This window comes from Podarcis raffonei, chromosome 4 (genome assembly GCF_027172205.1).
Source record: "Podarcis raffonei isolate rPodRaf1 chromosome 4, rPodRaf1.pri, whole genome shotgun sequence".
NCBI lineage: Eukaryota > Metazoa > Chordata > Lepidosauria > Squamata > Lacertidae > Podarcis > Podarcis raffonei.
Window position 1 is genome coordinate 2,483,378 of NC_070605.1, and position 22,832 is coordinate 2,506,209.

At 45.2% G+C, this 22,832-nt stretch overlaps 4 protein-coding genes across 5 annotated transcripts in view; 2 read left to right on the forward strand and 2 right to left on the reverse strand.

The window, feature by feature from the left end:
- The window catches only part of LOC128412303 (zinc finger and SCAN domain-containing protein 31-like), a 275,497-nt gene that overhangs the window by 230,357 nt on the left and 22,308 nt on the right, over positions 1-22,832 (forward strand). The window lies entirely within an intron of this gene.
- LOC128412302 (olfactory receptor 51A4-like) lies at positions 2,949-4,032 on the reverse strand. Its single transcript, XM_053385207.1, has one exon. It carries the CDS (start codon positions 3,906-3,908, stop codon positions 2,949-2,951), a length of 960 nt encoding a protein of 319 aa, XP_053241182.1. The 5' UTR covers positions 3,909-4,032.
- On the reverse strand, positions 8,789-10,017 carry LOC128412114 (olfactory receptor 51L1-like). Its single transcript, XM_053384970.1, has one exon. It carries the CDS (start codon positions 9,912-9,914, stop codon positions 8,958-8,960), a length of 957 nt encoding a protein of 318 aa, XP_053240945.1. The 5' UTR covers positions 9,915-10,017; the 3' UTR covers positions 8,789-8,957.
- LOC128412091 (olfactory receptor 51G2-like) lies at positions 14,561-20,932 on the forward strand. 2 transcript variants are annotated; one of them, XM_053384940.1, is made up of 2 exons: positions 14,561-15,685; positions 19,579-20,932. In XM_053384940.1, exon 2 carries the CDS (start codon positions 19,582-19,584, stop codon positions 20,587-20,589), a length of 1,008 nt encoding a protein of 335 aa, XP_053240915.1. In that variant the 5' UTR covers positions 14,561-15,685; positions 19,579-19,581; the 3' UTR covers positions 20,590-20,932. The 2 variants fall into 2 exon arrangements, with proteins under 2 accessions (XP_053240915.1, XP_053240916.1); XM_053384941.1 differs by having other exon boundaries at positions 14,561-15,515.

Below are 22,832 nucleotides of genomic sequence, written 5' to 3' on the forward strand. Positions count from 1 at the left end.
TATGGAACCACTTGAATTATCCAGGAGAGGAGAGGTTTGAATGCTCTGCAGCTGTTTTAAAGACAGTGAGGTTTGAATTGCAAGAGATAAGAGTGTGAGGGAATGCTAAGGGTGTCTATCCGGAGTTAGCTGGACTTGGGATATGCACTGAAGGGCAGAGGCTACACACATTGATCTCTGGGAATATATTGTGCCCTGCCTGTTACAGTAAGCTTTTGGTCTCTGCAGTATGTTCTGTTTGCAATAAAGCCAATACTGAAGATGCCCAAGTCATCAGTGCCCTCCCACACACCAGAAGGAAACGAAACCAGGGACCTCTGCTCCCCAACAATGTCTCAGCATTTGAGTTTTAGGGGATCCTCAGAAAGACCACAGGCAGGGAAAGAGATGGCTATGCAGACCGAAGGAAATAAATGCAGGGCACAAGGTGCTCAACAAGGCTTATCTTATTTCTTCTCTTGACACTTGCATCTGGAAGTAATGTTTGCTACAGTAAAATTCATGTGGTGTTGGCGTTTTGTGGTGGGGTTTCCCTGCTCTCTCATCTGAGTAGAACCTTCTGCACCGGTAAACCCCCATGGCCTGTCAAAATGAGCCTATAAAGATGTCAAGTAAATGAAATGCAACTCACCCAAATCACACCTTGTTAGAGGACTTAAAGGTAGTCAATTCAAGTGGGCTTTTGGTGCCTCGCTCCAGCAATTTTGTGTGTCTTGCATTCTACAGCAAAGAGACATTCAGCATCATCTTTGCACATGAACGAGTGCTCACAGTTCCAACAATGCAAGGAGCCTTTATGTGTTCCTGTGTTCCCCTCTTGGGAGATTCTTACATCATTGGAAGCTGCCCTTGGGCTGAAAAGTTCATTATCCGCAAAGCCCGAAATGAATTCCTGGGGACTTTGGTAATTTTTGCAGGATTTTGTGTGTGATGCTTATGGATGCTTGACAAAGTTGGTCTTGTGAATTTTAATATGAACTGAATTATCCCTATCTCTTGCACTTTGAGGACAGGAACGTAGTTTCCTTCAGATTTCTCAATCCGCCAAATTTGCTGCGGCCATGCTTGGTTTAAAGATGTAGCAAGATGTATTTTAAAATGCATGTTTTAGGATAAGGATTGGAGAAGTGTATTTTGTGAGAAGATTTACAAAAATACGTTGAAATGCAATTTTTTATGCAGGGCAGCAGGGGTGTTTTGTGTTTGGTATTTTTTAAGTAGTTTAATGCATAAAAAGTGAGGGGCAAATGGTGCTCATTCACCTGGGCAGGTAACCCATTTAGGAGAAGGAAAACTCTGAACTTACGGTAAGTCTCTGCTTCCCTGCAGGATATTTTTGGAATAATAACAATAATAATAATAATAATAATAATAATAATAATAATAATAATAATAATAATAAAAAATAATTTATTTATACCCTGCCCATCTGCCCGGGTCTCCCCAGCCATTCAGAAAAAAGGGCTCAAGGGTAAACCCTACACAGATCCGGAGTGGAGTTCCTTTGACGGTTGGATGGCTCCTTGTACATCTCCTTCTAGCAACTCCTGCACCCAGGCTGGTGCCAAATGTCTTGCTCTGCTTTCCTTTGGACCACATCAGCAGGTCCAAAAAGGTGATGTTGTCTGGGTAGCCCATGACCTCCAGAAATACTGCCCAGGCTTGCACCGTGAGGAGGTCACTTTGGTGTTGCTAATACAGTGGTTTGATGTCACCCCACAGAGGCACACTCCATTGCCTCTTGAGACAACAGATGCAGAAACAGGTAGGAATGGACTCATGAATGAGCAGATTTGAAAGAGTTATTGGGGAAGATTCACCTAACCAACCCCGTCAGCAGAAGCCTTGTGCAAAGACTTCTGCTTATGAAGTGTGGCTTCCCCATGTCTCTTTCCCCTGTACCCCCCACACCCTCTGAAAAAGGCCTGGAAGGGGGCTCAGTAGAACCCCCTGAGCAGCACATAGAAGGAGGAGAGGGGCATCTTTCCATCTGGCTAACAGCAATGCTGCACAGACAGAACAGTTGGAAAGAGGCAATGTTGAATTCCATCTGTCACCTGGCAAGTGAGGGAGGAGAGCTCAGAAGGCAGGGGTGGGAAAGGGGAGAAACTTACGCTTAAATCTCTCTGCTGTGCAAATTTAACAAGTCTACATACCCTCCAACATTCCTCTAATAATAGAATGTCACGATTTTCATCTGAGGAGTGTTGGAGGGTATGAGATAAGACAGAGGCACTGTTAGTGGGTGGTTTTGTAGATGGGAAGGTGGGATACTGCCTGCTCTTCATGAGGTTACACTCCCTGTAAAGGAGCAGATACATAGCTTGGGGTTTCTTCTGAACCCATTGGTGTCACTTGAGACCCAGGTGACCTTGGTGGCATGGAGTGCCTTCTGTCAGCTTTGACTGTTGGCCCAAATACACCCCTATATGAACAGGGATAGCCTAACATCTGTGGCCTATGCCCTGGTAATCTCTAGGTTAGATTACTGTAATTTGTTATACATGAGGCTGCCTCTAAAGATGGTCCAGAAACTTCAGCTAGTGCAAATTTTGATGGTCAGGTTGCTCACCAGGGCAAGACAATTCTGGCTCAGCTGCACTGGCTAGTAAGTAGTTCTGGGCCCAATTCTGAGTGCTAGAGCTCAGCTAAAATGTCTTACATGGCTCAGGGCCTCAATACCTTAAGGACCATCTCTCCCCATACAAGCTGACTCAGATGCTGTGCTTGTCTTCCAAGGCCCTTCTCTGAGTCTCCACTCCCTGAGAGGTTCAGAGGGTGACAACCCGAGGGCTCCTTGTTTGTGGAATTCCCTTGCCAGAGAGGCTCGCCATCATTACATGTCTTTAGGTGCCAGGTGAAAACATTTCTCTTTACCTAGGTCTTTGGCCATAAAACAATCAGAAGGAATAAATAAAATAAATAAATATGTAGCATTGGGAAACTGGTCACTTTGAGGCTTTTAATGCCTTTTCCTTCTTCCGGAGTTTCAAGATTATCCGTGTGCGGATCTGCTTGGTTTTCACACTGTACACAATAGGGTTCATCAGAGGCGGCACCAAGAGATAGACATTAGCGATGAGGATGAAAATGATGGGAGGAGCATGCTTCCCGTAGCGGTGGATCATAGTCAGGCCAAGCATGGGGATGTAGAAACTTAGGACAGCACAGATGTGGGAGACACAAGTACTCAGCGCCTTGAAACGCTCCTCCTTGGAGGCAACTCCCAACACAGTTCTGAGAATCATGAAGTAGGACAGGACGAGCAACAGGGAATCCACACCAGTGGAAAAGAGCATCACCAGCAAACCAAAGATGCTGTTGGTTCTCTTGTCTGAATGCACCTCCTTCAGAACATCCTGGTGCAAGCAAAATGAATAGGAAAGCTCACTTACTTTTCCATACTGCAACCTTCTCAGCAGGAGGGATCCAGGGAGGACGAGGAAGGTAGCCCGAAAGGCAACCCCCACCCCAATCTTGATTATAGTTTTGTTGGTCAAGATAGTTGTGTACCTCAAGGGGTTCTGGATGGCCACCAAGCGATCAAAGGCCATGGCCAACAGAATTCCTGACTCAGCAATAGACAAGGTGTGGATGAAGTACATCTGGCCCAGGCAGGCGTTGAAGCTGATCACACGGTGGCTGAACCACAGAACGCTCAACATGGTGGGCAGAGTAGTAATGGACAAGCCCAGGTCTGTCATGGCCAGCATGGAGAGGAAATAGTACATGGGCTCGTGGAGGGCTTGGTCCGTCTTGATGAGGAGGAGGATGGTACTGTTGCCTGCAATGGCCACTAGGTACATGGAGAAAATGGGGATGGAGATCCAGGCATGGTGTTTTTCTAGCCCTGGGAAGCCTGTCAGGAGGAACACAGGAGGACTGAAGGCTGAGTGGTTGGAGGACATGATAGTCTTCCAAGAACTTTCTCCCGTATTCTTTGCTGTTATCTGTTAAAAGAAACACAGTTATTTCTTTCATAAAGTTTATACACCACTTGATTGGGGGGGGGAGACAACCTCAAAGCGGTTTTCAAAACGTTATTTTATTGAGTTGTGTGCATTTCTTTCCCCTTCCAGGCTAAGTGTGAATCAAAAATTGCTTTTCCATTGTCACGTGGACATTGACCATCACAGGGAAGCCTGTGCAGATGATGGCAACCAAGATTATCAAGGGACCTGAACCTCTGGATTCAAGTTACAAGAAAGGACGTTCCGACTAAACATCAGGAAGAACCTTCTGACAGTAAGAGCTGTTGGATAGTGGGACAGCCTCCCTCACACTCCCTCACAAGGTGGTGGACTCTCTTTCCTTGGAGGTTTTTAAGCAGAGGTTGGATAGCCATGGATGCTTTAGTTGAGATTCTTGCATTGGAGGGGGCTGGAGTATATGACCTTGAGGTCCCTTCCAACTCTACTTTCTATGATTCAAGGCTGGTGACAGTTAGATTGATTAATCTGTCGTGGTTAATCAGTTCAATGGGAACTTTAGTGAAGACTTTGTTGCTGGCATTTATAAAGGAAGCCTGACATATGAATATGTCACCTTTCTAAATGGAAGTGACATATGGCCCCCTATACAACTTTGCTGGAGAGCAGATGGCTGCCTGTTTTGGGTACGTTGTGGCTGCCACTAATATAAACAGCTAAAACCCCAATGATCTACTGATGGGTCCCTTTCGGGGGGAAACAGGTGATGTTTGTGTGCAGAAGGTGGGCAGGGTCTACATCTTTCTACAAAAGCTGTACAGCAGTTGCATCAGCATTACTGGTCATCAGGAATTTGGCCACTTGGGCACCTCAATGATGGTGGCAAGGAGCCACAAGGCATTGTCTACATGTGCCATAGCTGCCATGGCAGACTGTACCCAAGCCTTTTCGGGTGTTGCAGGGCCACCGCCCAGCAGACCAGGCCCCTGGAAAAAAAATATCATTGTGTAAATCTATCAGCATTGTAGTGCAAACTCTTCCTAATACAGTACACACATTTTTGTATGCAGTTCTAGCACACACATTTTTGCAAGCAATTTCCCCTAATTTTGTGCACGTGTGCATGTCATTCTCACTAATACATGCATTTTCTTGCACATTACTCCCAATATATACATTTTCTGTACAGATTTCTTTGTTAGAGAACTGCATCACAAAATTCAGAGAAATGTGAATTTCAGAGGATAGCTCTGTTTGTCTTGCTGACTCTTTGTGAGTAGCATTTAAGGATGGGATAAGGTTGAGGTAATGGCACCTTCATTCTCCACCCAACCACCCAAAGCCTCTCCCTATTTGTGTTTCACTGCGCTTTATCAAGAAGGCTGCCAACTGCAAACCTCAGCATCTTATTCCTTTATATAGGATGAAGCATCGCTGCATAACATCTAAGCCTTCCCTTCTAAAAAAAATTTAATAAACCAGCTTTTGACAATTTCTGTGCTGCCAAAATTTTGGACCACAACTTCTATCAACCTCAATCAGCACAGCTTTTTGAAGTTGTAGTCTGAAACATCTGGAGGGCACCAGGTTGGCAAAGGCTGCTACAACCTCATTGCAGAGGCCCTTTAGGCCCCTTTTAACTCTACAGTTGTATGATTCTTTGAACTTGTTAGGTGTTTGAGCAGGTCTTTTCTCTCTCTCTCTTCCTCTCTCCCTGCCTAACCGCCTTCCATTTACTTATCTATCATGCAGTATAAACGAAACACAACTCACCAAAATGACCTTCGGTTAGAGGATTCAAAGCAGGTTGGTTCAGGTGGGCTTTGGGTGCCTTCTTCCAGCTTTCTGAAGCTCTGTCATAAGAAGACAACCATCCTCTAGCCTAGGGACATGGGCTCATGCCTGCAACACTATCACAACAGAAATGCCTTCTTTATATGTCCCTTTGCACCTCTCCTGGGAAGTGCTTGCATTCAGCAGAAGCTGCCCCTGGGAAGCCTGGGATAATTTCCTAGGAGCCAGGTAAATTTTGCAATACCTCCATCTGTGGACAAGTGGCTGGGGATCAGCTGAGTTGTTGCCATTGTAGCTACCAGTATGTTTAAAATATTTGTGCCACGTAGTCTGAACATTTTTTATTTATTTTGCAGTGGAATCCTATAGCTAGCCACTCAGCAGTGAGTCCCATTGGATTTAAGGTGACCGACTCCAGTTGGGCATGTCAGAGGAATCTCTTGAAAATGACGATCAAGTGGATGTGCTTCCATCCTTCCATTTGACCTCCATTGTGGCAGAAACTCTCTCTGTGAAGGCTCTTCACCTTAGTTCTCTAGGATGAACATTTCCCCTTAAAAACATGCACAAGTTACTTGTAAAAAGTTAAGTAAAGCCTCAAGCAGGCCAAGGTTATCTTGGGGGTGGTGTTGGATAAACCCAGAACTGTGGTTTTGGGTGGCTTTAAAATCCATGCTGAGAATGCCTCAGGTCTGTTTTGGAAGTTCATTGCCTGCATGGTGACCATGGGCCTGTCTCCTATGGTCATCAGTCCAATGCACAGAGCAGGGCATAGCCTTGTTTAAGTATTTGGTCTTCCTGGGGTAGTGAAGGTCTGGAAATAAGAGGAGTGGAAAGTCATGGTCAGACCACTTCATGGTGTGGTTTGGACTTGCAGCAACCATTCTCTCCTGCAAGGCCAGAGGATCAGATAGGATCATCTGCCCCCAAGGTTATGTCCAGAGTGTAGGACTGGGTGAGTGTTCCTTAGCCCCCTGGCATTTGTGCTATGGGGTTCCACAGAGTACTGTTCTCTCCTCATTGCTATTTAATACCTATATGAAACTGTTGGAAGCCGTCATTAGGAGTTTTGGAGCAAAGTGCCACCAGAACATTGATGACGCACAGCCCTACTTATCCACTACATCTGAACCAGGAGTGACTGTGAAAGCTCTGAACTGGCGTCTGAATGCAGCGGTAGCCTGGATGAGGGCCAATAAACTGTGCTTGAATCCTGGGAAGATGGCAGCTCTTTGTGTGGGCAGTTGCCATGTTCATGTGACAGGCAATTTAACCCATCTGTTTTTGGTGGGGGTACACTCCCTCTGAAGGAGCAAGTGTGTACTCCTGGGCACAACTTTGTCACTAGAGGCCCAAGTGTCCTCTGTGACCGAGAGTATCTTTTACCAGCTTTGTCTGATGTGCCAACTAAGGCTGTACCTAGACAGTCTATGAGTTGGCAAACTCAAGTCAACATGCTGCATATGAAGCTGCTCTTGGGTCTGTTTCATATTCTCCAACACAACGTGGCCCAAATGCATCATCTAATGGGTCTGAATTCCCGTGTGAGTCACATGACCCATGTGAGATCATGGACCTGGAAAAAGTGCTTTTTGGGGGGCACAGTGTCCAAAAACATGCATTTTGGGGGACTATGCAAAATCGCGGGCCCCCAAAAATGCTTTTTTTGGGGGGGGCAAGATCTCAACCTGAAATTGTGCGAGAACAAGGCGCCCAAAATGTCCTGGTTTTTCTAGGGCAGTTGATGAGTATGTTGTTTTGGAACTCCAGCTGGTGCGGAATGCAGCAACCAGACTGCGGATGGTTGTGAATATCTGACACCATTGTTAAAACAACTGCATTGGCTGCCCATGTCTGCTACTGAGCCAGGTTCAAGGTCCTCGTCAAAGCACTGAACCACTTAAGTCCAGTGCACCTTAGAGATCACCTGAACACTTGTATCCCAGCTAAGTCACTGAGTTCATAGGCACAGCAAAGCATAGGGAGTCAGCCTTATGCTGACTCAGACCACTGATCCACCTACCATTGTCTTGTCTACATTGACTGGCTGTGACTGTCCAGAGTTTGAGGCAGGAGCCTCTCTCAGTCGTATCTGGGGCTTGAACCTGGGACCTTCCTCAGGCAAGGCAGATGCTGTTCCACTGTCCTTCCGCCATCATCTGCAGGAGAGCTGTTCGTTGATCCCTGAGTTGGCAAGGCTCGGTTGACCATGAGAAACTGAGCTTTTGGTGTCATCAACCAGTATTGTGCAATACTCTGCTAATAGTGATATATTTTAACTTCCAAAGTCTGCTGAAAACATTTCTGTTCCATCAGACTTGTGAAGGCAATTAAGAATACTGATTTCTGATTTTAACATTTTTATATGGTTATTATTGTATGGTTTTATGTAGAATTATTGTAAACTGATCTAATATTTTTTATGAGTAGCAGTATGTAAATATTTTTTTAAAATGCATAAATTCATTCAAAAATGTTTTGCAATAGATATTTACATATTCATTGATGTATACAGGTGCCTTTTCTTGTTTCAATTTATTGCCAAAGGCAGTTGATGTGCACTATAACTGCAATCCTAGCCATGTCTACTCAGAAGTAAATCCCATTACATTCTTTACAACAACAGCAAATCAGTGAGGCTTTCCCTCACATTTCACTTTGAATCTACTATTGTGACTTTTGAAAACCAAAGGAATGCCTCATTATTTTCATATGGAAATGTATTTATTTCATAAAATTTATACACTGCCTGATTGTAGAAAAATCCTCAAAGGCACTTACAACTTACAGAGTAAGTTGGGCAGGATTGCTCTGTCAATTTCATAAATAAGTACAATTTTATATACTAAATTATGAACTATGTATTTTATGTTGTTAAAGCAGTAAAATAAAACTTGATGAGAAAGCACGTAGTGTAACCTTTAATTTTCCCCCAAAATTCATTCCCCTCCCACATGAGCACCTCCCAAAGCAGGATTTTTCCATGCTTCAGAATTTACAAAGCTTGTAATATCTAATCCAGCAGAAAAGTAAAACATTTCTATTTCCTTCCCAGAACATCCAGTGCATGTATTTTTAAACTGTTGTTTGTATTTTGGGCTGTACAGCACTGTAGGGACAGGAGCCAGAAAGTGGGGTAGAAATTCAGAACCAAAACAATGAACAAGTAAATGAACCATAAAGCAACATAGTTGAAGAATTCTCGGTGGAAACCTGGAGTGTCCAAAGCCATTCCTAGTGGATGGTCCTTTTCTTACCAAACGCCATCAGGATGCCCTTCTGAATGGGCTGAGTTTTCACGCTGTACACAATGGGATTGAGGACTGGTGGGATGAGGAGGTAGACATTGGCCATGAGGATATGAGCAATGGGGGAAATGTGCCTCCCAAATCGGTGTATCATTGACACCCCAATCACGGGAATGAAGAAGATCAAGACGACACAGATGTGGGAGACACATGTGTCGAAAGCCTTGAGCCGCTCCTCCCTGGAGGCAATGACTGTGATGGTCTTAATTATCTTCACATACGACAACAAGATGAGCAGAGAGTCAATCACCAAAGTGCAAAGGACAACACACAAACCATAGACACTGCTTACTCTTGAGTCTGAGCAAGAGAGCTTCAGCACATCCTGGTGTAAGCAAAAGGAGTGGGAAAGCAGCAGGGTGCCCCTGGGGTACTTGTACCTCCTGAGTAGCCACGGTGTTGGCAGCACAATGCCTGAACTCCTTGCGGCAATGGCCAGGCCAATCTTGACCAACGCTGAATTTGTCAAGATGCTGCTGTATCTCAGTGGGTTGCAGATAGCAACGTAGCGGTCAAAGGCCATGGCCAACAGCACTGAGGACTCCATGAAAGAGAAGGTGTGAATAAAGAAGAGTTGTGTGGCACAGGCGTTAAAGTCAATCTCCCTCACATTGAACCAGAAGAGCCCCAGCACCGTCGGTAAGGTGGAGATGGACAAGCCCAAGTCGGTGATGGCCAACATGGAAAGGAGAACATACATGGGCTGGTGAAGGCTTGGGTTGGTCTTGATGACAAAGAGGATGGTGCTGTTGCCGAAAAGGGCCATGAGGTAGATAGTGCAGAATGGGACGGAGATCCAGTGGTGATACATCTCCAGCCCAGGGAATCCCATCAGCATGAAGGTTGGCGGACTGAAGTCACTGCTGTTGCTCAGAGTGGGCATTATCTGGGATCAGGAAGGGATCTAGTTACAGACTGGAGATTTTATTTTATGTTAGAAAAAAAGCAGCAATTAAAAATCCATTGCAGTACATAATCTAGCAGCAGACCATCGATCCATGAAGAGCATAATGGCATTAAAGACACTGAGAACTGAGTTAGGTCAGTTGTTTAGAGTGTGGTGCTGATAATGCCAAAGCTGTGAGTTTAATCCCCTTATGGGCCACCTGCATATTCCTGTATTGCAGGGGGTTGGACTAGATAACCCTAGTCATCCCTTACAACTCTACAATTCTTAGATTCTGTGGTGTAGCCATCTTAAATATCTCAAATGCTGTCATATGGAAAATGGAGCAAACTTGTTTTCTGCTGCTTCAGAAAGTAGGATCTGAATCAATGGATCCAAATTACAAGAAAGAAGATTCCAGCTAAAAATTAGGAAGAAATTTCTTATAGTAAGAGCTGTTCAACAGTGGAATGGACTCCCCCAGAAGGTTATGGACTCTCCTCCCTTGGAGGCTTTTAAGCAGAGGTTGGATGGCCACTTGCCATGGATTCTTTAGCTGTCATCCCTGCCTTGTAGGGAGTTGAACTAGATGGCCTTGGGGTTACTCCCAACTCTACAGTTCTCTGTTTCAATTATTCATTGATTCTAAAAAGAGAAGAGCCCTACTGAATCAGACCAAAGGAGGTTCCAGCCCAGCATCCTTGCCCCCATAGTGAGCAGGGATGCATGAGCAAAAAACATCTTGAAATTCATTGATTGTCATAATCTTGACTCTTCAGGACACATCTGGTGCTAGATTTCCCCCAGCATCGCAGTCCTGATCTGAATCAGGCCTTTTACAACTGCTAATAACAGTTTTAAAACCTGCAAGAGATGGATCTCCTATGTCACTCACATCTAATGTAACATTGAGCCAAAGAACATAAGGAGAGCTTGCTGGATCAGGCCAGTGGTCCATCTAGTCCAGCATCCTGTTCTCACAGCTGCCAACCAGATGCCCTAGTGGGAAACTCCCAAGCAGAATTTAAACACAAGAGCTGTCCACCCTCTTGAGGTTTCCAGCAACTGCTATTTGGAAGCATTGCTACCTCAGACTTTGAGGCAGAGCAGAGCCATCCTGGCTAGTACCCATCAACAGCCCTCTCCTCCTCCATGGTTTTATCTAATCCTCCTTTAAAGCCATCCAAGTTGGTTTATTGGCCCAAAAATGGAAGCAAGAAGAATTACCGACGATTGAAGAATGGAGGATGAAGTTAATGAACTATGCAGAACTAGATAAACTAACAGGAAGGATTCAAAACCGGCGGGACCAGAAATTCACGGAAGACTGGAGTAAATTTACGGACTATCTGAAAAGTATTTGTGAAGATCAGACGACGTTTGTAGGTTGCAAGAAGTTTTGTGAGGAGTATTATTGAAAGTATTGCAAAATGGATAAGGGGAAGGATGATTTGTTAAGAGATGTAAAGGCAATATAAAGTTAAGAAATGCATAAGAAGTGGTTAAAACGGTGGATCATCAGAGGTGCTGAAGGAAGTTTAAAAAGATTGTATAAGTGATAAGTTTTGTGGTACATTTTATAATTTATATGTTAAAATCAATAAAAATTTTATATATATATATATATATATATATATATATATATATATATATATATATCCATCCAAGTTGGTGGCTCTCTCTTGTGGGAGCGAGTTCCATAGTTTGGCTCTGTGCTGCATGAAAAAAGTCCTTTCTTTTATCTGTCCTGAATCTTCCAGCAGGTGTTCGGCTTAACAAACTCTGGTATTCCCCCTACCCTACTCCCTCCTTAACTCCCTCCTTGACTTTTGGGATGTAAGTAGAAAAGTTTCTCCAGACATCACCACTGTGCACTTTGCTAACCTTTACAAGCAGAAGAGTAGTCAGCCTTCAAACCGAGAGAGCTCACAGGCATGTTGGGGAATTTGCCATGTATGGTACAGAGTCTCTCAGTCCTGTAAGGAATATTCCAGCTATCCTTCCGATCACTCTGGGGCTCTGGCAATGTGTGAATCTCCTTCCTATTGTTCTGTAGCAGTCTGTCCCTGCCGTCATGCAAGTCTTGTTCTAGGCAGCTTTTGAAGTAGTGAGGTTTTATTGGATCTGGGGAATTCCTTAAGGAGAATCCCCAAGTGCAAGTCTAGCTTGTGGCTGGCGTCGTGCCAAGGAGTGGCCTTGAGGAATGAACAGCAGAGCCATTTGGAGCTGAAGAACATTCTGGTGGGCATTCGGATCAATAACTGAGGTTTGATACCAACTGGATTTTTTAAAAAGTATTTCCAAAGAGAGAACCTCCACTGTTTCTCAGTCCCTCACTCTGCAGCTTGTGATTTTCTTCGCAAGGCAGAGTTCAGCCTGCAATTATTTTTTCCATTCTCAGTCTTAGAATGAGACTTGCCACTAGGTTTCCCACATTTTCTCTCTCTCTCTTAGCAGCCAGTAAGACAAAGAGCTTTGTATAAATCAAAAGCCGCCACACACTATAGTGAAACTTAGTTTTTCCTAATAAAGTAAAGGCATTCTCTTAAAGTTCCTGATTGAATCTTATTCTACTTAACTCTTTAAAAAAATCTGCTGTCTGTGACATGGATGCTCTCCAAATGTTGCTGAACTCAAGTCCCAATAGTGTAAGAATATAACATAAGAAGATGACGTGCTGTTGGATTAGGCCAAAGCCCATCTAACCCCACCTCCAGATGCCTAGGGAAAGCTTGCAAGCTGGACCTGAGTGCAGCAGCCCCAATAGCCAGCATGGCTAATGGTCACAGATGATGGGAGTTGTAGTCCAGCACCGCCTTGAGGGTCCTTACGGGTCTATGGTGTTTCTCATCACTGGTTCCACCCTTAGTCCATGTGACCTTTAGTTGATCTTCCTGAATTGCAGGGGATTGGACTAGATGCCCTTTGGGGTCCCTTCCAACTCTGTGATTCTGCAACCTGTTTGTGGCCCCATCCGTCAATGAATCTGCAACATTTGAGCGTTCTCCCACCCACTGTTGGGTGGATGCTCTAGGTCAGGTTGTTTGTGGACCAGATGAGTCACCAAAGGAACTTGGACCCCTATCGATTGCAAGGCAGCCGAGCTCCAAATGGTTAATGTTTTCTTGGTGTCAGGCTGGAGCCCTCCTCATCTCCCAGCCGGGCTACTGGATGTCACTGGAAGTGACAGATGGCAGGAAACAAAGAGGCTGGCTCAGCCTAGTCGGGATGAATAAAAGGGGCTTCTTCTCCCACCACCATGCCATTCTCTCCCCCCCCCCCAGTCTGTAGCAAGGCACAGGTGAGAAGGGCTTCTATGAGCAATGGAGGTTCCCTTGTTAAGCAAACAGTCTGTGAGCACCTAGAAAGGAATGCTGTGATCACCAATAGTCAGTATGGATTTCTGAAAAATAAGTCATGTCAGACTAACCTGATCTTGTTTTTTGACAGAATTACAAGCCTGGTAGATGAAGGGAACGCAGTGGATGTAGCCTACCTTGATTTCAGCAAGGCATTTGACAAGGTGCCCCATGATATTCTTGTAAAGAAGCTGGTAAAATGCGGTCTTGACTATGCTACCACTCAGTGGATTTGTAACTGGCTGACTGACCGAACCCAAAGGGTGCTCATCAATAAGGTTCCTCTTCATCCTGGAGAAGAGTGACTAGTGGGGTGCCACAGGGTTCTGTCTTGGGCCCGGTCTTATTCAACATCTTTATCAACGATGATGGACTCAAGGGCATCCTGATCAAATTTGCAGATGACACCAAACTGGGAGGGGTGGCTAACACCCCAGAGGACAGGATCACACTTCAAAACGACCTTGACAGATTAGAGAACTGGGCCAAAACAAACAAGATGAATTTTAACAGGGAGAAATGTAAAGTATTGCACTTGGGCAAAAAAAATGAGAGGCACAAATACAAGATGGGTGACACCTGGCTTGAGAGCAGTACATGTGAAAAGGATCTAGGAGTCTTGATTGACCACAAACTTGACATGAGCCAACAGTGTGACGCGGCAGCTAAAAAAGCCAATGCAATTCTGGGCTGCATCAATAGGAGTATAGCATCTAGATCAAGGGAAGTAATAGTGCCACTGTATTCTGCTCTGGTCAGGCCTGGAGTACTGTGTCCAGTTCTGGGCACCACAGTTCAAGAAGGACACTGACAAACTGGAACGTGTCCAGAGGAGGGCAACCAAAATGGTCAAAGGCCTGGAAACGATGCCTTATGAGGAACGGCTAAGGGAGCTGGGCATGTTTAGCCTGGAGAAGAGGAGGTTAAGGGGTGATATGATAGCCATGTTCAAATATATAAAAGGATGTCACACAGAGGAGGAGGGAGAAAGGTTGTTTTCTGCTGCTCCAGAGAAGCGGACACGGAGCAATGGATCCAAACTACAAGAAAGAAGATTCCACCTAAACATTAGGAAGAACTTCCTGACAGTAAGAGCTGTTCGACAGTGGAATTTGCTGCCAAGGAGTGTGGTGGAGTCTCCTTCTTTGGAGGTCTTTAAGCAAAGGCTTGACAACCATATGTCAGGAGTGCTCTGATGGTGTTTCCTGCTTGGCAGGGGGTTGGACTCGATGGCCCTTGTGGTCTCTTCCAACTCTATGATTCTATGATTCTATGATTCTAAATCCAGGAATCATGGGGAGGTCCTGGCACCCAGGAATCTGGGGAAATCTAGCCCCCCACAAACTCATAACAATATTCTGCTGGAGATGTTTTGCTTGAGCCTCGCATTACAGAATCAAAAGATTTGCAGGATTTTTATTGTAGGCATCACCTGGAATGAACAGATCCATGTTCTCTGAACCCCAGATGAATGCATTTTGCAAAACTGCCATGCTCTGAATGTTCTTTACTTGTTGAAAATTAAGGGAAGCAGGTTTCGCTCCTTTGTTGTCAGTTTGCATCATGATTAGCAATGGGTAATCAAGCTCTAAAACTCTAGGGGCCGTAAAAGGAGTGAAGCCTCGCCCCACATTTCCCAGGACTCTGGTCGTGCTTCTTATGTTCTGATCTGGCAGTGTTTGTCACCTTCATTCATAGGAGGGCTGGAAGCACCAGAAGGAAGGTGCCAGGTGGGTGGACCCAACTGGTTAGCACAAAGGAGCGTCTGATATAATTGGAGTGACAGGGACTTTGCTCAAAGGGAGCCATTGAGATTAGGGTTGGGTTTCTCCTGCCTGCACGAGGGAGCAGTAATCTTCAAAAATGTGTCACCCGAAAACAATGAGGAGGATTTGGAGCCCTGGCTTTCGAAGTCCTGAGGGCAACTCCAGGCCCTGGTGTCTGCACTGCAGATGCAAGTGACCTGCAAGTTCCCTGGAACCCTCAGCACCTCGCAGAATTAATCCAGTTAGTTATTCTGCTTCCGTGCATCTTTTCCTGCAAGCTCCCGCAGCTGTTTCATTGGCTAATGTGAGACTGTCCTTGTGTTTCCCTCTGATAATCTGACCTGAAAACACAGAGGAGGCTGGCTTGCTTCTCAGGGGAAAGGATCCCTGATGAGGAGGTATCTTGCCCCATTCTGAACATGCTCCCTTAGGATGGAGAAGTTCCCAAGGAATCCAGGGGAACTTATTTCCTGGTGAGGATGCTTCGGGTGCTGCTGGTCTTCATCTTGCCCAAGAAAATAGCAGCAGGATGAACGGAGAGGTTCAGAGCAATCAAGCCGCTTCCCTTCTCTGCCTCTATTTCTAAATATCTGGAAGCTGCAGTTAGCACAGAATTGCTGACAGGTGGGAGACCTTGTCAGAGGTAGGTGACTTCAATGTACTCTTTTTGGTGCCTACCGAAAGCATTTTTCTTTAGACAAGCCTGTCCAGAAATGTAGAATGTTGATGTGTGCTTTATTCTGTTTTTAGGTTATTGTTAGTTTTATTGATCAGGTTATAGTTTCATTGGTCCCGGTTCGGTAGTGCTTAAATTTTATGCAATGCCTAAATAAGAAACGAATCCATTCTATGATTCTACATGCCTTGCCCTGGGAAGGAACAAGTGGCACCAGCTGCTTTTCCTTGGCGCCATTTGGGTTTGTACATAACAACCTTCCCCAGCCTGCCCACTCCTGCCGGCTTGGGGTTTTGGACTATGGCTCCGTTGGGGCTCCGGGGTAGGGAAAGCAGGTGCAAATTCCCTTCCTGCCACCCAGCCCACAGCCTGGCATGTGCAGCTACAGCACAGCTCTGGAGTGTATTATTTGTTCAATAAAATATATTTATTTTACATCTGGGAAGCCTTTTGCCATCATCACTTGTTATGGAGAGGGAGCAGGCAGAGCTGCACCAGCAAATCTCTTCCTGCACAGCCGGATTGCTGGCAACCTCCCTTAAAGAATGTAAGAGCCTTCATTTGAGGAAGCTGGGTTTGTTTAGCCTGGAAAAGAGACTGAGAGGTGTTATGATAACCATCCTATCTATCCCTAGGATAGCTCAGTCGGTAGAGCATGAGACTCTCAGGGTTGTGGGGTTGAACCCCATGTTGGGGGGGGAGATTCCTGTATCGCAGGGGGTTGGATTAGATGACCCCTTCCAACTCTACAATTCTAGGATTTTGGGAAAGTGCAGCACAGCAGCAGGAGCAAATGGCAGCAAACAGTCGCTGCCCAAGAAGAGAGAGTGTGGCATGGCATGGCTCAGTCATGCAGCTGAGCGTTGCGCTGGGTGAATGTTCCCTGAATAAATAGCAATGGGGAGGGCACAAAATGCAAGAGTGAGCTGTTAAAAAGCTTTCCCACCTCCCCCTCTTTTTCCCAGGAATGAGGCACTGGAATTATTCCAGGGAACGGAAGGCAGAACAGTTCTTCTTCCCACTGTAGGGCATGAAATGAAAAGGAACTGCAGACTGAGAAGCAGCCAAAGTGAAGAACAAGGCAGGTGCAGTGTGAGACAAAGGGAAGTTATTTAGAGTTTTGAAACAATGCTTCCCTTTCCCTTCTGTATAATGCTTGTCAGGCGATTCAAATGCAAAGCAAAAGATGGAATACAGAGCCCAGTCTACATCACATACCCCTGATGCTTATCTTCAAAAAGAACCCAAGCCAGAGGTTGTCTTAGGTTCGCGTGGCCATTGCGGCTGTACTGGGCACTGCTGCAGAATGGAGTGCAAAAGGCAGGGACAGCGGGGAAATTTTTTAGTGTTACACAGGTTGCCAATGAAATCTGAGAGGCCAAAGTCTGCCACTGTCCAAGGCGTGGCTGCATAGATTCTTCCTTACTGGCCCAGTTCGGATTCAATCTGCAGCTGCAAAAGAAGAATCTGTGTGCACTCTAAATACCCACCCAGCTTGAATTTGGCACTTTATGAATTTGTGCAACAACAATAAAAAGTGTGCTTAACCAGGCGCTTAACAATTTGTATTGATTTTTAGACAGAGTTTACTCTCTCTTCTGTTATTGCTTTGTTCTGCATTAGGCAGCAGGAGTTATTCTGGCTAAGAGAAGGTTGGATAGTGATCTGTTAAGAAAATGGTTAGTTTTGGCTAGGCAAATGACAACAGTTGTGGCCACAAGAAACCACAGCCAGGGGCATTTGAGAAACGTTTGCATTTTAGTCTCACTCTTAGGTGCTTACAGATAATGGTGATGATCAGGGATCCTAGGGAGAAGACATGCATCCCAGTAGAGCTTTTTGGATTGCAGAAACATTGAAACCACCTGATTTATTATTACTATTTTAAGATTTTGCAATTTAGCAACACCCATTGCAGCCACGTATAATGCTACCAAGAGTACGTGGCATCACAAGTAAAACATAAAAAGGGGGCTTGAGAAGAAAGAAAGAAATGAAAAATTGAGAGCATAAACTTTGGGATTAGTATTTAAAGGAGAGATATCATCAAATACACCATCACTCCAAAAAGTCAGTCCCATGGAGTATAATGGGACTCACTTGCCAATAACTGCACAGGGATGATGTTCCAAACCTTCTTACTTTCATCAACTGCGTGGGAGAGTCACAACCCAACTGATGCTTCAATCCAATGTGCAGTTATTACACTGGCTATACATTCCTTATGTTAGTTACCAATGACATAAATCAATTAACTATTGATTATGGTCTACCAACTATTAAAGAAAGTACGAAATCAGATCCTGAACGCTATAATACCATCTCTGTTTAGTGAAGATCAAAATTTAATTCCGTGCAAAATAATTGAGAATGAGTGTCCACATCATCTTCATGATCGATTTACATAAGGTAGAAACAAGAAAACCCCAAACAGGACAGCAAATGTGAGTTTAGTTATGTAAGTATTAATAATTATATTACCTATCATTAAGTGCTTAATTTTGTCATGCCCTTCATCCTCTTGAGCATGCAATGTATTGAGCTAGTCACTTAGATGATTTTTTTGTCGTGAGTGACTAATAAATCAAATAAAAAATAACAATAAGAATTTTGGAATGAAAAAAGATATTTGCATAATCCACAACTGGAGGTAGTAGACGCTTCTGAATCCCACTTGCTGGGCGGGAGTTGCTCTTGTGCCTGAGTCCTGCTTGTGCGTTTCCTGAGGCGTTCCCAAAGTAAAGGAAGGATTAAACTCTGATTAATAAGAATACACACAGAGGCTTGAAGCAGCAAGACTCTGGGAAGGGTGCGTATAATAATCTCTCTCCCTCTACCCCTCGGCCCAGGTCGTTTTATTCACCAAAGAACTTTTTACAGAGTGTTCGTAAGAACCAATCAGATTTCTTTTGAGCATTTCAACAAACCCCGCGTGGGGACAAAGTTAAACTACAAACACTAGTTAGGCATGCATACTTTAGGGTAAATGAATGAAAACTACAAAGGAGTGCATTCAGCAACCCCGGAGGTCATAAACGATCAATACACATGATAAGAAAGGTGGCCAGGAGGACAGCGATCATTATCACCTTTATGTGAAACCTGTTTCCTGGCCCTAAGATTAACATCCTAAGATTAACATATCAGAAAAGCTACAGCAAAGAAACTGCCCACTGTCTTTGATGACCCAGGACGCCTGCCTGTCTACGTGTGTACGTGACTTGTCAAGCAAGAGAAATGGACAGTAGAGGAAATGGCCAGAGATGCAGAGGGTTGTGGGATTTGATCAGAAATTATTGTCAATGTATCAAACCCAGTCAACACAATGCATTCATCGTGGACACAACGGCTTGATGCATATTTTATAATTCCTCATAGTAATCCCACCTGACCCCACACTCTGGATATTTGCACTCCTACAGTTTCCCACTGAGACATCTGGTCAGCCACTGGCCTGATCCTGCAGGCTCTTCTCATGTTCTTATTTGCAGTCTTAGTTTCAATCCTTTTGCACAGCTTTGCACTGGGTGGTCTTGATGAGGCACCTCAAACTCAGTCACCTGTTGACATTAAATTGTCGTTTGTTGCAACCAACATTGCCCAGCTGAGACAAAGCGCAGCTCACTGACTCCTGAGAAACCTTGGAAATGTGATTTGAGCAGTGAGGTGGTGGCGATGCTGCTGCATTGGCCGTGTGTTACTGCTTTTGCAAGACATACGGTATATTGTGCACAGACATTGTACTTTTGTGGTTAAAATTCTCCATGTAAAAGCAAAAGTGATTACTCATGTGATGACTTTAAGAATAATCATTCAAATGCACAATTGCTTCACTTCTCGTTTCTCGCATCCTTTTCTAGAGAATGGAGCTGCAAGACCCTCCATCAACGATGAGTAATCACACCATTCTTCACCATCCTAATAATACTGCCCTCCCTGGGCTTCTCTTTCTCCTGATGGGTTTCCCTGGACTGGAATCCACCCCATATTGGCTGGCTTTCCCCCTGAGCACAGCCTACCTGCTGTCCGTTCTTGGGAATGGGGCCGTCCTCTTTGTCATAATCACAGAAACAGCCCTCCATTCCCCCATGTACATCTTCCTTGGCCTGCTAGCTGCCTGTGACTTGGGCTTGGCCACAGCCCTCCTGCCCACAATGCTCCGGGTCTTCCTCCTTGGATCAAGGGAGATCAGTCTGGACGCTTGCCTCTCCCAGCTCTTCTTCATCCACACGTTCTCCATCATGGAGTCCTCTGTGCTCTTGGCCATGGCTTTTGACCGCTTTGTGGCCATCTGCTACCCTTTGAGGTACACCTCCATTTTGACCAGCTCCAGGCTGGTCCACATTGGCTTGGCCATTGGCCTGCGGGGTGTGGCCTTGCATGTGCCAATCCCCTTTCTTCTCAAGAGGCTGACTTACTGCCACCATATTAATGCCCTTTCTCACTCCTACTGCTTGCACCCGGATGTGATGAAGCTGGCCTGCCACATGTCCAGCAGTGATGGCATCTACGGGCTCTTAGTGGTCTTCTCCACTATGGGTCTGGACCCACTGCTCATCGTCTTGTCTTACATCTGGATCTTGAAGACTGTTGTGGCCATCACCTCGCTGGATGAGCGCCACAAAGCTCTCAACACTTGTGCCTGCCACATCTCAGTGGTCCTGCTGTTCTACACCCCCATGTTGGCATTGTCCTTGATCAGCCGCCTCAAGCTCCACACTCCGCCCTTCCTCCACATTCTGTTGTCCTACATCCACTTCCTGGCCCCACCTTTGCTCAACCCCGTGCTCTACTGTGTCAAAATGAAAGAGGTGCGCCAAAGGATATCTGCAAAACTCTTTTTGGCCCAAAGGGTCCATTGGGAAGGCTGAAGACCCTTGTCCACCTGCTCTGCTGCAGAATCAGAAGGGATGCCAGCTCCATGAGGGACCCATTGCCCTTCCCAATAGTTGAAATCTCCCATCTCAACTTACTCCCCTTTTTGTATCTGCTCCCAGCCTAAAACAATGCACATTCCATGTGGCCATGACTTCAACACACAATAGCAAAACAGCATCCTTGAGAGCAAGTTCCATCTTCTGCCAGGTGAAATCTCTATGTAAAATGCAGATTTGTGCCATAGAATTTGCCTTTTCTTTACACAGAAGCAATCCATGTCCAGTAAGGAAATGGAAGGTCTTGTTTCAGTGCTAATAAAGTTTTTAACCAATTTTCTACTGTTTGTGGAATTGCTGCTATCACAAAAAGCTGCATAGCTCCATATAGCAAGTCCAGCAAATTTAACCTGGGATAAAAATTTCATTGACCAGAGTCCACTTCAAATGCACTGTATGCATTGGACTTTAGTCCACAAACGTTTCTGCCCTGATAAGTCGGTTAGTCTTGAAGGTGCCACAAAATTCTGTTCTGCTTTTCCACCCTCTAAACCAAACTTTGGACTACTGACCACAGTGTGGTCCCATACTCATCCCCAGCACCCCCTACCCTACGCTATAAAAAGCATTATTCAGCATAGGGGTTTGCACAACCCACCAAGGAAGGTAGTGGCACAATAAAATTCAAAACAGTAACCATCATTGCACACTTATTCAAAATCCAATTAAAACTAGTTAGTTTAATGAATTAATTAGTTTATTTAATTCAACAAAATTGATGAGCTTGATCAGGGTTTTTTTTTCAAAGTCTGATAGGCGTTCTCATCCCTAGTGCCCTCTTGCCTCTTGACACCCCCCAGCCAGAGTGCAGTTCCACCCACTTAGGGAAGCATTACTTTAAATGGTGCCTCTGGCACTAAGTGCAGATCCATCTCCCAGCGGAGTCAGGCAATTACAAGCAGGTACCTGCTGGGAGGCTCAAAGCTGGCAGAGCTTCCTCCTTCCTGCAGGGACAAAAGGCCTCAGAGGTGTCAGCCTGGGAAGAACCATAAAGGCCATTTGATTGCTCTGTGGACTACAGGTTCTGCAACAGAATCACTCTCTCACTCATGATTTCTAGGGTTCTGAAGCCCCCAGGACCTATCTTCTAGATAGATTAGGGTGTGCTGGACCACCTAGTTTTCAGGGTATGAATGCATGCTTCTATGTGGGAAGAGGTCTGGGCAGCAAACCAGCAAATGAGCCATTGGTTCTTCCATGCCTCCCAGCCATTTTCTCCGTAATGGTACCACATTCAGGACAGATACAAGAAACAATTTCTTCTTGCAGCACATAGTTAAACCATGGAACTCGCTCCCACAGGAGGCAGTGATGGCCACCAATGTGGATGGCTTTAAAAGAAGATTGAACAAATTCATGGAGGAGCAGAGGACGACCAAGGGTTACTAGCCAGGATGGCTCTGCTCTGCCTGCACAGTCATAGACGGTAATGCTTCTGGAAGCTACAGGTGGGGAGACAGTGCTCTTGTGTTTGAATCCTGCTTGTGGGTTTCCCCTTGTGGCATCTAGTTGCCCACTGTGAAAAGGAGACACTGGGCCAGATGGCCCATTGGCCTGATCCAGCAGGTGCTTTTTACCTTCTGGTATGATTTGACACTGATATCTACAGCACTAGTCCAGAGAGTGATCTGGTTCCTGCACAAAGACTTTGGTCTGCATCAGATGCAGGTTGTTGGGGGAAGAAGCCAGAGTTGAACAAGCAAAGAGTAGGATGGAGAAAGGAAGGTGAGGTGAAGCGAGGAGGGCTAAGGTGGTCCAGAAAAGTGTGTAGAGGAGCTGGGTCTTGAAAAGGTACTTGAAAGAGGAAAGCGATGGAGCCATCTGCAAAGAGAGGGAAGCTGGTCAAGCAGAGAAGAGGCTGCCCTATACAGAGTCAGGCACAGGTCTCTGCCTGGTCTAGCTGCTGCTGCTGCAGCTGCTGCTGCTGGGGATCTTTTCACCTACCGCTGAGCTACAGCCATGGCACTGCCAATACAGCAACTCAAGAGCAGCTGTAAATTCGGGACAGACTACATTCTTCTTCACACAATGCAAAATCAATGCCACAGGAGGCAGCGATGGCCCCATCATGGATGGCTTTAAAAGGGGAATTAGACAAAAGCACACGAAAGCTCATACCAAGAACAAACTTAGTTGGCCTCTGAGGTGCTACTAGACATTATATATATATATGTATATGT